This window comes from Argopecten irradians, chromosome 7 (assembly GCF_041381155.1).
Source record: "Argopecten irradians isolate NY chromosome 7, Ai_NY, whole genome shotgun sequence".
NCBI lineage: Eukaryota > Metazoa > Mollusca > Bivalvia > Pectinida > Pectinidae > Argopecten > Argopecten irradians.
This window is the reverse complement of record NC_091140.1, coordinates 33555689-33567884: the sequence shown is the minus strand read 5'-3', so window position 1 is coordinate 33567884 and position 12196 is coordinate 33555689. Positions and strand designations below refer to the sequence as shown.

At 38.7% G+C, this 12196-nt stretch overlaps 1 protein-coding gene across 1 annotated transcript; it reads right to left on the bottom strand.

Moving 5' to 3' along the window:
• Nucleotides 1–2859: 2859 nt before the first annotated feature.
• On the bottom strand, nucleotides 2860–3684 carry LOC138327154 (uncharacterized). Its single transcript, XM_069273142.1, has one exon. The coding sequence runs from the start codon at nucleotides 3682–3684 to the stop codon at nucleotides 2860–2862; it is 825 nt and encodes a 274-aa protein (XP_069129243.1).
• Nucleotides 3685–12196: the final 8512 nt, after the last annotated feature.

Below are 12196 nucleotides of genomic sequence, written 5' to 3'. Positions count from 1 at the left end.
GTAGCTAAACGTTTGTTGAAACTAGCTACAGTGTAATACCTTAAACATACCCGGAAATTACAAGTATGTTTACTCGATATGTTTGTCTGCTGTGAACACAACATTATTTTAAAACAATAATTTGAAATGGATTTGCAATTAAAGGCCGACTACCTTTGCAAAACAAAAATTAAAAGTAATGCAAATGTATATTAATGGAATAAGACGATGTTATAACACTATTTACTAAATGCAGGATTCCCTGCGTAAAGTACGTTACATGTAACAGTGATTCATGTCGCTGTTTTGCCGTCTAGTGCAGTGCTAATCACGACCCGCGTTATGAATATTAGCAATTAATTTATTTAAATTAAATTGTTAACATTATCAAATTTCGTTTTACATTCCCATTTTTAAAATGAAAAGCCATTTCGGAAAGATAGTGGCACTTTAAATAATAATTACATTGTTAATAAAATAACTTAAATGCTGTTTGTGTTTATTCAAGTAATTGAATACCGTTACAGTGGATACTCTCGTGTAGATGCTTTCGTTTGTTAACAATTATTTTTTTTTGTATAGGATATCGTATCTGAAGAAAAACTTATTTTCGCGTCAATTTAACTTGGCATTTAATATAAAGTAATGGCAATCACACATGTGAACATATTAGTTTAAAGTGACATCTTTGCACGTGAATAATAATTATATTCGTGGAGATTTAGTGAAAGTAAAATTAGTTATGATTTCCTTACAACAAATATTTTTACTATGAAATCTGTCATATCTAAACTAATTTTGTCCGATCCATCATAATATAATTTGATCATTAAAATTATGTAATCGTATTTTGTTTTCTGAATCGTATTCATTTATATCCTACATATACAATACAAACTCCGATGGTATTTGTTTCTAATAGGATGACAAAAACGAAGTATTGGGTAATATTGATCCGTTAATTGTATTACTTTGCATACCACGTGGACTGTGACAAATTACAAAAGCAACATTAAAATGAGAGAAAAACTTTACATAATTTAAATAATGTATTACATCCTGAAACATGTGGGTATAGCTTATTGACTCAATCAGCCAGCAGATGTACATCCCTTGTGTATTATAGGAGACAGTGTATTACGTATTTCCACATAAAAGTACATTCATCAGGACAGTGCTTCACTCTTCATAGCAAAAGCCGAAAGGAGTGTGATGACAATGCAGATTGACAAATACAAAGCATACGTGATGCTTCTCGAAATCACTCTGTCAGGTAAAGTGATTTTTGTTTTTTAGAAATGAATCGTAAAGGTACATTTATATCATTGTGTAATGAACCATGTAGCACTTCTTCTTACTGCGTTGTTTTTATATAATCTGTGAAATTATCATTCAGGATATAATTATCGTCATATCGAGATAAGGGACGAATCAGTTGATTGTACTGTACATATTACACAATGTAGATTGAGCAATTTCGTTATGCATTACATATTACGTATAGGCTATTAGTTATAGAATATTGTAGAGACTTAAAGTAGAAAATATGTTTCATTGTATCTCGCAAGACGAAAGCCAGCTGATAATGAATTCGTTTTGAACTATTATTTTTCCTAATTATCTCGCTGACAGACTTAGCAATTAACTGTATTTCATTGAAGGCAATATGGAATATAACTAAAAGGCACAATTATATAGAGGATATTCCATTCCTTATTTCTTGATGAATAAGAGTTACATTTCATCAAGTGAGATAGACTTCGATATTTACCGCGAGTGAAGAATATGAAAGTTTTCACGTCATGGCATTAAATTGCTATTCATAAAAAAAGAAATATTCTGTTTTTTACGCCTCTGGCCTAGGCATAAACTAGGACTACTGTCCTGATACTGGTACATTAATTTCAATTTGCCTCGGTACTTATTTACCACTCTTTTAATTGATTCTTAAATCATTCTCTGATTACTAATTTAGTCCCACACATTGAGGCACAAATTAACCTAACATACTTAACCTCAGATGCTCATAAGCAACACATTTGATTATATAAATGTAATACTATATTATTGGTTTCATATGTCAAAAGGGTATCCTCACCAAAACGACATTTTGAACTGTAAATGGTGTGTTTTTATTGATCAAGGTTGAGCGAAAATATCATTAGGGTGAAAAATACCACAAATATTTTTATTCTAAGACCTTATGTTTCACGGATAATAATAAGTATTTAATAAGTACAAGATATTACTTTGTATATAGATAACGTGAAGCTAATCAAATTGGAATACTTTTTGAAGATAACTGTAAAAAAATTCTAGCATGTGCATGAATCCAGATTTTCCAGACATTCAACGAAAAGATGCCTTTCGTTTCAATTTCAAGATACAATGTATGTTTACTTGTCAACAGTGCATTGTTGTGAAAACTGAATGTAACACAGTCCGCTGAATGACTGGCTCACCTACTCCGCGTCGCGGGCTCGACAGCAAGCGTAGACGCCATCGTTGGGCTGTGTCTGGCTCCAAATAGCTCCAATATAGGGGTGGTCAACAACACACACGTCCGTTTCGGTTGGGGCTAGCTCTGGAACTGGGGCTCAAGTGGGAGCCCCGACGTCACTTCCGGTAGTGTCCGGTCAGGGGTCTTCGGGACGCTTGACATCCCTGGGCAATTTCACTACATTCCTCCCCACTTTATATTTGGGAATTGGTGGTAGGTCTAGGGATCAAAGGATTACTGAGGATTTCTGTTTCAGTGAACCGGCACCGGTTCGATTTAAACATCTGGCGGGGCCGTTATCGGTCCAGAGATACCCAATTGTTACCGTCTCCGGGCGTCGGGGAACCACCGTCTCCGGAGTTGGGAATGAGCTGGTCATCCTAGTCAGACAGACGAGAAGGGTTCTCATCTGTCAGTCCTAGGACGACTTCCATGTCGAGGTCCCTGAGGATCTTTGCTATCTGCTGAGCGGCATAGCCCAACAGATATGGGTTACTGTATGGGTGCCCTCGAGTTACCTTGGAGTAAGTTAAGTCCATTTCCCGGACAAGCTGAACCCAGGCAATGGCCCACAGGGTCCGACAATGAGTGCCATTGTGACGGTAAGGGTTGGTCCTTCCATACATACTACAGTGGGTGTTTATGAACCGTCTCTGCAATGAATGAACTGTCAAACAGATTCCGCTGATGCAGTGCCATTGTATTTTTGAGCTTGGCAGTATAAGCTCAGTCCTGGACCTTAGGGTGTATAGGTATGCAAACTGCCCTGGGGGAACTGGGTCACACAATACCGGAAGGCGCAACCTCATAACCTGGTAGGGCTGGCTAACCTGTGGTTCACGTTCCCACTTTAACTGGAAATCAGGGAAAGTCACTGCTAGGTCGATACCAACTTCACTAGAGACTTTAATCCCTGGCTGCTTTGTCAACATCAGGATAAAGTGATTATCTTCAGATGACAATGGCCCCTTCAGGTAGGCTCCAACGTCCCCTTGGAAACACTCCCTGTTGGTATGGGAGATCTCAACTTTGGTAGGGTATTTGTTAAGGTCACAGAATACCGCTACTCCTCCCAATACCTTCGGGCGGTACCCAACCTCAAGGGAATCCTTTATGTCCTGTACCAATGTAGTTTCTGATAACCAAAGTCTACCACAGGTCTTGTCTACATGGAAATGGCTGCCACAAGGTAGATAGTCCTCCATTTCCTCTTCTGGTAATACCCCGCCATATTCAGGGTGGAAACATATGTCATCGTGTACCGATGACAAAAGGGCTGACTGAGAGATGGTTGGCCGCCCATAAGTCTCCCTAGGTCGACCCAATCAGGTATCGGTTCATCTAGGGTCCGACATACAGTGATCATGGCTTTCCTTCGTACCTTGATTACCTTGGAAATCTGACGATAATGGTTGATGTGATTCTGGTAAGGGGATACAGCAATTCCCATTGCCTTGTTGCGTAGACAACGGTTCCAAACACTCCTTTGTTTTGTTCTGTGCAGGCCTTGATCCCAGATACTCAGGCGATCCTTTCTGATAACAACTGATCAGTCTTCCCTCAGTCTGCTGAACCTGACCTTGTCTTAAGTCCAAGGTTACTGCTATCGCAGGATCTAATCTGTGTTCCCGCCCTCGGGAATGCGACACAGTTTCCTGGTGAGCCATATTTAGGTTTTGTGGTTCTTTGGCCCAGACAGGGCTTGGACATGAAGCCTTATCCATCGAGATGTCAGAGGAAGCTGGGAAAACTCTAGCTAAACTAGCATTGAGAGTACACAGAAATGTCTGCAGCTCAACAACCCTTCTTGGTCCCGAGGCCTCCATAGTAAAGGGCTCTGCCATTCCGACATCGACAATCTGGCGAGATATCTCTGATGGTCCCTCTGGTATGTTGGAGAAAGGAGGCTCGATATCAAGGACATATGAGCCATCTAAGTCATCAAGAAGTGCAGCCGGATTCTTTTGTATTAGAATCATTGGATATCCTAACATAATTGGTGGACCCTTCTGCAGGAATAAAGCCGACACCGGCTCTGGGTTTGCACTCGTGGTTTTCAGAGGGAGAGGGTGCCACCAGAGCTACCAGCCTCTGAATGACAGTTTCATACCCCTGAACATATCCAGACCTATTTACCTTAAGGATGACTATTCCTTGAATATCCACAGGAATAATGACCTCATTTCCATGATCCTGTACCTCACCAGGTAGGCTGACCACCTCACTGGCCTTCATTCGAGTGTCCTTAGGAATAATGACATCCTTCACTTCCTCCCCTACCAATTTCATCATGGTTGGACTGGGACTATAAAACATAATCACCTCCTTTATCTCCTTCCCCACCAATTTCTTCAGATGTGAGGGACTCCAAAATGTATGTACCTGTTTGGGCATTAGTTGACATGTCTGGCAGTGTACTTTAGCCTCCGAGTCCGGTGGAGCAACCTCCTCTGCAGTGACACTGATCCTGCACATATCACGGATACCAGCGTGATCTGCAATTCTCTAGGACTGTTCTTTTAACCTCTGTTTTGAACTTAGTGAGAGTCTTGAGTCAATCTCTGAACCATTTCCTGTAGAATCTACCATGGAACCAGCCACAATAATATTTTCAACCTTTAGCTCGTCAACTGTTGATAACTTTGGTTTATGTCCCATCTTACTTTACTAGAATATCGGGGCTGGCCAGATCCAGAACCCTGTCCTGCTGGTGCAGATGACCGACTCCGGTCATTCTTTGCATTGCGCCTTGACTTGTCGAGGATAGCAGGAATCTTGGTAATGATTGTATCCCTAGCTTTGGTTAATTTATCCTCTGGTGCAGGCAAGTATCTCTCATGACCCGTCATCGGTTTCATAGAGGACTGCAATTTAGTTTTTGTCACGTCACCGTGGCGTAGATCGCTGTGTCGTGATTTGACCTCTTTTGCTGAAGGATATGGAGTATCTTCGTCCTCAATGGAAGACGATGTTGAAGATGACCAGCTGTCCTCAAGTTTAGTCTGTCTGCTGCATGGCTGGCGAGATGTTGTCTTGTACCTGTTTGAGATTGAGTCCCTCGTCTGCCTCTCTTGCCTTCTACGTTTGCATTGGTACCGCTCAATCGCATCTATTGCCTTATCAATGGATTTATGTTTACCCATGCCCACATACAATCCAGCCTCTTGATCTCTACAGCCAAGACAAAAATGGAATATTGCTTGGTTCTCAACACACACTTCAGGTCGATCACGAAATGCCTTTGATGCTAGTGACAGGATCATATCCCCCCAATCATATACGTCTTCGTCTTTGCGTTACTCCGCAAGCTGAAACTTGGTCTGTGCGGTCTCTGGTGATTCATCCGATTTAAACCGGCAGTTAAATTGACGGAGGAGTCTTCTTTAGGAAATCTCGTCATCCATTTTCATGACTGCACTGTAGAAATCCCTAGCTTTACCGGCCATGGCCCCACGCAATGCATCTTTGCGTGCTTGGATGCTCAATTCCGCATTATCCGCATATCTGGTAAACCTCTTTTTGAATAATAACCAATCAGAGGTCCCATTGAATTTCAATGCCTTAGATAAAGTCGGGGGATGGAGACTTCGCTGAGCTTTTGTCGATCTCCAAACACAATCAATATCACTATCTCTATCAGATGGCGTCGTATTCCGATATGGCCTTCTGCTCCTATAGCGTTTATCCCAGTCGCGAAATTTGGTTGATCTCCGAGCATTATCAACATCATCATCATCACTATCGCTATCAGATGGTGTCGTATCCCGACGTGGCCTACTGTGCGAATAGAGATAGCATCTGTCCCTGTCCGTGTCTGAATCTGAGTGAGATGAATCCACTCGACGAGACCGTCTAGTGGAGACGGGAGGTGACTGGAATCGTCTGGATGTATGTCGACGGAGTATGACATACGTGATGATGAATTATCCTCGCTGTCGAGATAGTACTTGCTGGATGGCTTGGTGGATTTTCTGAATGAACGGTTGTCACGGTGTGTACACGCATCTGTCACATTTAACACTTTTTGACTTTTGCTCTGTCGCTGTGCATTGTTTTCCCAGCTATCTAGTACAGCATTTACCCTCTCCGCAAAAGTCTTGGATGTTGTTCTAATACCTGGTTCGACATCGAGACCAGATAGTTTAGGGTTTGGTGTAAAGTCAATCAGGTCAAACAATGACCTTGTGATCTTCACATTGGGTATCTGTGACAGGGACTTCGGTGTAATGTTGCCGTAGAGGTCCTTAAACCTACTGATCTCCTTTGCCACTTTTTTACCAACACGGGGAAGAATATGGAAATCCTCCTCCTGACAGAAATTGATTCGTAATGGATAGACTGGGGTCGGTCTTCTAGCCATGCTGACTAATATGTATATTGAAAGTTAACCCAAAAATTAAGACAATATCCCAGGAATTCTATGCAAGGTACAGAGTAGAGTGCTGAAATGATGTCACAACACATGACACACCACACTCCTTCCCTCCTTATATATTGACAAAATGTGGGAAAAATAACTGTAATCGAAACCGATCACGGACACTGTAAGGAGATTTGATGTCGACACCGACAAACAAATTATCCAATTCTTATAATCATAACCCGAATATAAATACAATTGTAATAGAAATAAAAATAACACGGTATAGAAGTATAACTGCTATCGGTACCGACAGAGTATCCAAGTGTATATTGTTTTATTTTATACAAACCTGAAAATTACAAACTCAGTGTCAAGTATAAACAATAAAAAATTACCCCTAGTGAGTGGTGCGTGTTACTGGATGGTTTGATTTGATAAAAAAGAAATAGAATAAAGTAAAAAAACAAGAAATATGTGAATATCACACCTCTCTTATTATAAACAGTTAGTTCAATTTAGAAAACCAACCAGTAAAATATGAGCACAAAAGTTAAATAATACTACAATATCATAGTATCACAGCAATCACACTCAGATATGTCAAAATGTAAACAATATCAGCTGAATATAGCAACCGGAAACAGGAAGTATATTAGCGGAAGTACCCAGTGCGAGTCTCGCTCTGAGATGCCACTAAATATTCACCTTCCAAAATTAATTTAGGACAAAAAAAAAACCCGTAATACAAAATACAGGGGCCGAAAAATGGTTGCTTTGTAAATATTAATGAAAAAATAAACCTATACAATAAACAACAGTACCAACTCGCAATATACTAATCCTTGGGGTACACGTGTGTGCTACTACGACGTGCTACCGCGCACGTGGTTCACACATAGTCGTCCCCGACCAGTTTATCCTCGTCGCCAATGTTGTGAAAACTGAATGTAACACAGTCCGCTGAATGACTGGCTCACCTACTCCGCGTCGCCGGCTCGACAGCAAGCGTAGACGCCATCGTTGGGCTGTGTCTGGCTCCAAATAGCTTCAATATAGGGGTGGTCAACAACACACACGTCCGTTTCGGTTGGGGCTAGCTCTGGAACTGGGGCTCAAGTGGGAGCCCCGACGTCACTTCCGGTAGTGTCCGGTCAGGGGTCTTCGGGACGCTTGACATCCCTGGGCAATTTCACTACAGCATATATAATGTATCTATAAATACAGAGCTTGAAAGCATGCCCGGTCCAGCCCTGTGTTTCAGCAGGTTTGAGTAAACAAAATGAAGCACCTTCTAAATAAAGTTTGATTAATAAATGCCCAAACATTATACAACATGTTGGAATGCATTAAAAGAAGGTTCAAACATTTTTAGTTTGTTCAAGTCACACTTCAGAATCTGTAAAAAATAATCCGTTGAGTAATTGCTTTTCTTGTTTTAAAATATATTTGGCGTCTTTAGGGTTGTCGCACGACGTCGTTTTTCACAATTTCATTATTTTCATTTTGAAATACAGATAATAAGCAACTGAAAAGAAAAAGACGTATGAAAATTGTTACAGATTTACAGTATTCGGCATCTTAATTTGTGTTGGGACAGTTATTGTTAGTTTAGACTGTAAACTGATAATTCTGTATCAAATGTTTCCATTTTGGGGAGCGTTCCAATTTGTGTAGCGTCACGTTATATTTCACGGATGCAACGTTTAACTAATTTAACTACATTGTATTATTCATCAAGAAAACAATTATATTTTTTTTACATTATTGTTAGATCTATACTAGGTCTTGTACATATATTTCTGTTTCTGTATATCTGCCATAATACCTTTTGACCCAATTTTGTGAAGGCTTCAAGGCTTCATATATATCATACAAAAAAAGTGAACCTTATTAACGAAGAAAAAAAAAAAGATTTTTGTAATTCAAAAGGCTTTTCATAAAACCCTTTTAATCGTAGTATTGTGACTTTTTGACTAAAGATGCATTGTTATCTTTTAATTCATTGTATTAAAAGACATAGGAAAATGCAATACATATATATTTGTACACGTCTAATTTTGGTGTTCTGATTGTTCTACAATGCAGTGTTTTTCCTGGGTGTGCATGCCTCAAGAATTCGTCAATATAGTTGGAAAATGAGTCAGACGGCATCCCATTGTGATTCACCGACTAACTCAGACGCAACAACCATCACCGTGAAATCCCTGATCCAGTGCTTGGCCTACACACAACCACTGTTTACAGAGAATGGGTTCGCCGCTTATAACGCCACCTCAGGACTGTGTAGCCCTGATCCATCGGCATTACCTAGCGCATTCGGACACATATATGAGAGTGCAATAGAACCAGTTGCCATGGAGGATCCGATACCAGGTAGGTTGTATTTTCATAAAAAATAGACATTGTTATATTTTTTTGAAATAGATTGATATTGCTTAGCAAACCTCATACACTTTCGAGGTAGTAGGACGCAAACAATACCGCACATACTGCACAAGATATTGTAACGAAAGGATGCGTACGTACTGGTCTACTATCTTACCCGTTGGCAAAATTATAATGTTTGGTTTGGATTCTGGCCTAGAAACAAGGAAAAATATTCCACAGTTTCCCGCTCTTATCTCGGTTATTAATACATTGTGCTCTGCGGGTGTGTAATGATAATTGTCTTTTACTATCATGCAAAACACGAGAAATGTCAATAGTACTACCCCAGATACTTGATAGCGAGAGACCTTTCTTCGCTTCGTTTCTCAATGGTTGGCTTAATACCCCCTAACATTAATTATTTAGCTTATAAGAAAAAGACATACATATTTATTAAAAGTACGTACGTATTTGCCTTTTGTTAGCACATGTGTCATGGTAACTGGTAAATACTTAGTGTGTTTGATGCAAAGCTTTATTGCACCTTATTATGGTGTGTTGTATCATGCAGTGCACATTAACTAGTGTTTTTAGAATCTGGAAAGTACATTTAATGCACAATTCGTACATCTCCTATAAACCAGGCTTATCAATGTTACAAGTGCATCGATCCGGAACACCAGCCTCCGTGTACTTTCCGATTAAGATCATGCAAAGTGCGACCCATCCATGCGGTAACTGATCAACCATCACCATAACTATAATATTACAATTGCAAAATAAAATGAAAACAAAAGAGTATTGATTAGAGAATAAAACGTTGGTCTTAAATAGCTCTGAAAAAGTATGTATGGGAGAAAGCTTACACCATTTTGCACAATATATAAAGTAATTACTATAAAACGTTTAACACAACAACATTCCAATGCAGTTAGAATCTACTCATCATCAAATAGAAGGTAGTTTGGGGCATAGTATTATGATAACGGATATTGAATAGGAATAATTCCTAGACATTTTAACGGTAAAAGGTTTGACAATCAATAAAATAGTTTTGCGACAAAAGCTGTTATATTATTATGAGAGTGGTACCGGATTAAAATCGTGTGACTAACAACTTTATGAATTGGAATGTAAAAATGCAGACACTAACAATTCAGTTCAAATACGAACTCTTGTGTCATTAGACGCTGCAAGTTTTTGAAGGAATTGGCTTTGATAATATACACTGTATGCATGCGCAGATGGCAACCAATTAAAACCATGTTCATGAATATTGATATGAAAGGTATGCAGTGCAAAGTCCAGAAATATATCGTTGATTTACGTCGACTAAGATTATGGGGAAAATGAACATTATTTAGTGAAATTTCCATTGATTGTAAAATTATAACGCATACGTTATCTGAGATGTCGGTAATATCAGTCAAGTCTAGTGGTTATATAGTCCATTCAACACGTCCTATACGATAGACGTAAATCAAAAGGTAAGTAGAGAAGTGTTTTTGCTTTCTAAACATTAAATACTGTATATTTTGATATGTCTAATTGAATTAATAGGCCTACCACGTGCACAGACAAATGTAAACTATGTGAAGAATTATAGCACGTGCAGAATCATCAGACTTGTACAGCACCTTACGTAATCAAAACAGATTTTATTAACATTCCCATTTACTTTGTTTATCTTTTCGTTTAGTACTTTGCAGAACTAAAGCGGAAAACGAAGTATTACCATATATTTCACCAATGTAACACTTGTTATCTAGGGTGACCGAAATATGACTTGGAGTGACCGAAATATGACTACATGTGACCGAAATTATCCCCAATCAAAATTTTCGTTTGTTGGACCTGTGATAGAGTTATCTCCCCTCATATACACATTGCTAGCTATTAGTTTGGTTCCCGGTAGATGGCCTTTCCGAAAGCCGCAGCGATTTTGGCCATAACATCACCGGAATAACCCATGTGACTGTTGCAATGCGAAAGTGACCGAAATATTACCCATGTACTCTAGTTCTCTCATATCTAAAATATATTTTAATGTGGATAAGAAAGACAATCAAGTAAAAATAATTAAAGAATTGTTCGATTGCAGATCAATAAAATTGCATACGTTAGGGATATATATATATGAATATTTATCTGCCATCCAGATTGCATTTATATTTCCTATAATTTCAATCTTAAAATAGTGTAATTGTTAAATACCATGAAACAGACTGATTCACTTATATTCTTCATTTCATGTACATAAATCAACATCTGCAATGTATTCGGTGTTATGAATACTTACATCATCTTCATGTGGAAAAGGACCAGGTGAGGGTAACTGTAAATATATATACAATTTTATAGAGCTTGGTGAACATAATACGTTTCATACACTTTGATTATTATTTTAGTCACAAATGGAAAACAAATCAGATATTTACATTTTAAGTTTTTTTTACATCGAGACAAATAACCAATTTATGTTTCAAGGTATAAACATCCAAGTGTGTAAATCGAGGTGTATGTCGTCGAAACGTGTTCTTCTGTGAAATGAAGATAACTTTATAAGGCTATAGGAAATAATACATTTCAATTTAATCATTTTAAAAGCATATCATATTAGCATACCTTTAGTGTATCAGAAAAAGATGTCACATATAAAAACACGAAGAAACAATTATGCAAGTACGAAGAGCCCGTGTTTAAATCAGTAAGACCAACAGTATAGTAAACACTTACACTTTCTTCTTCCTCCAAGTCAATTCTGTCCGACACTTTACTTTGCATCGACAACACAATCATAATTGATTAATGTTTTCATTATTTCTAGAGCAATCAATCTGACTAATTTAAAGTATATTTAGTAAATATAAATCTTTATATCTTTTTAGGTCATCTGACCCGAAGGGTCAGGATGACCTATAGTCATCGTGATTCGTCCGTCGTCGTCCGCCGTGAGCCGTCCGTCGTGCGTAAACTTTTTCCTTTAA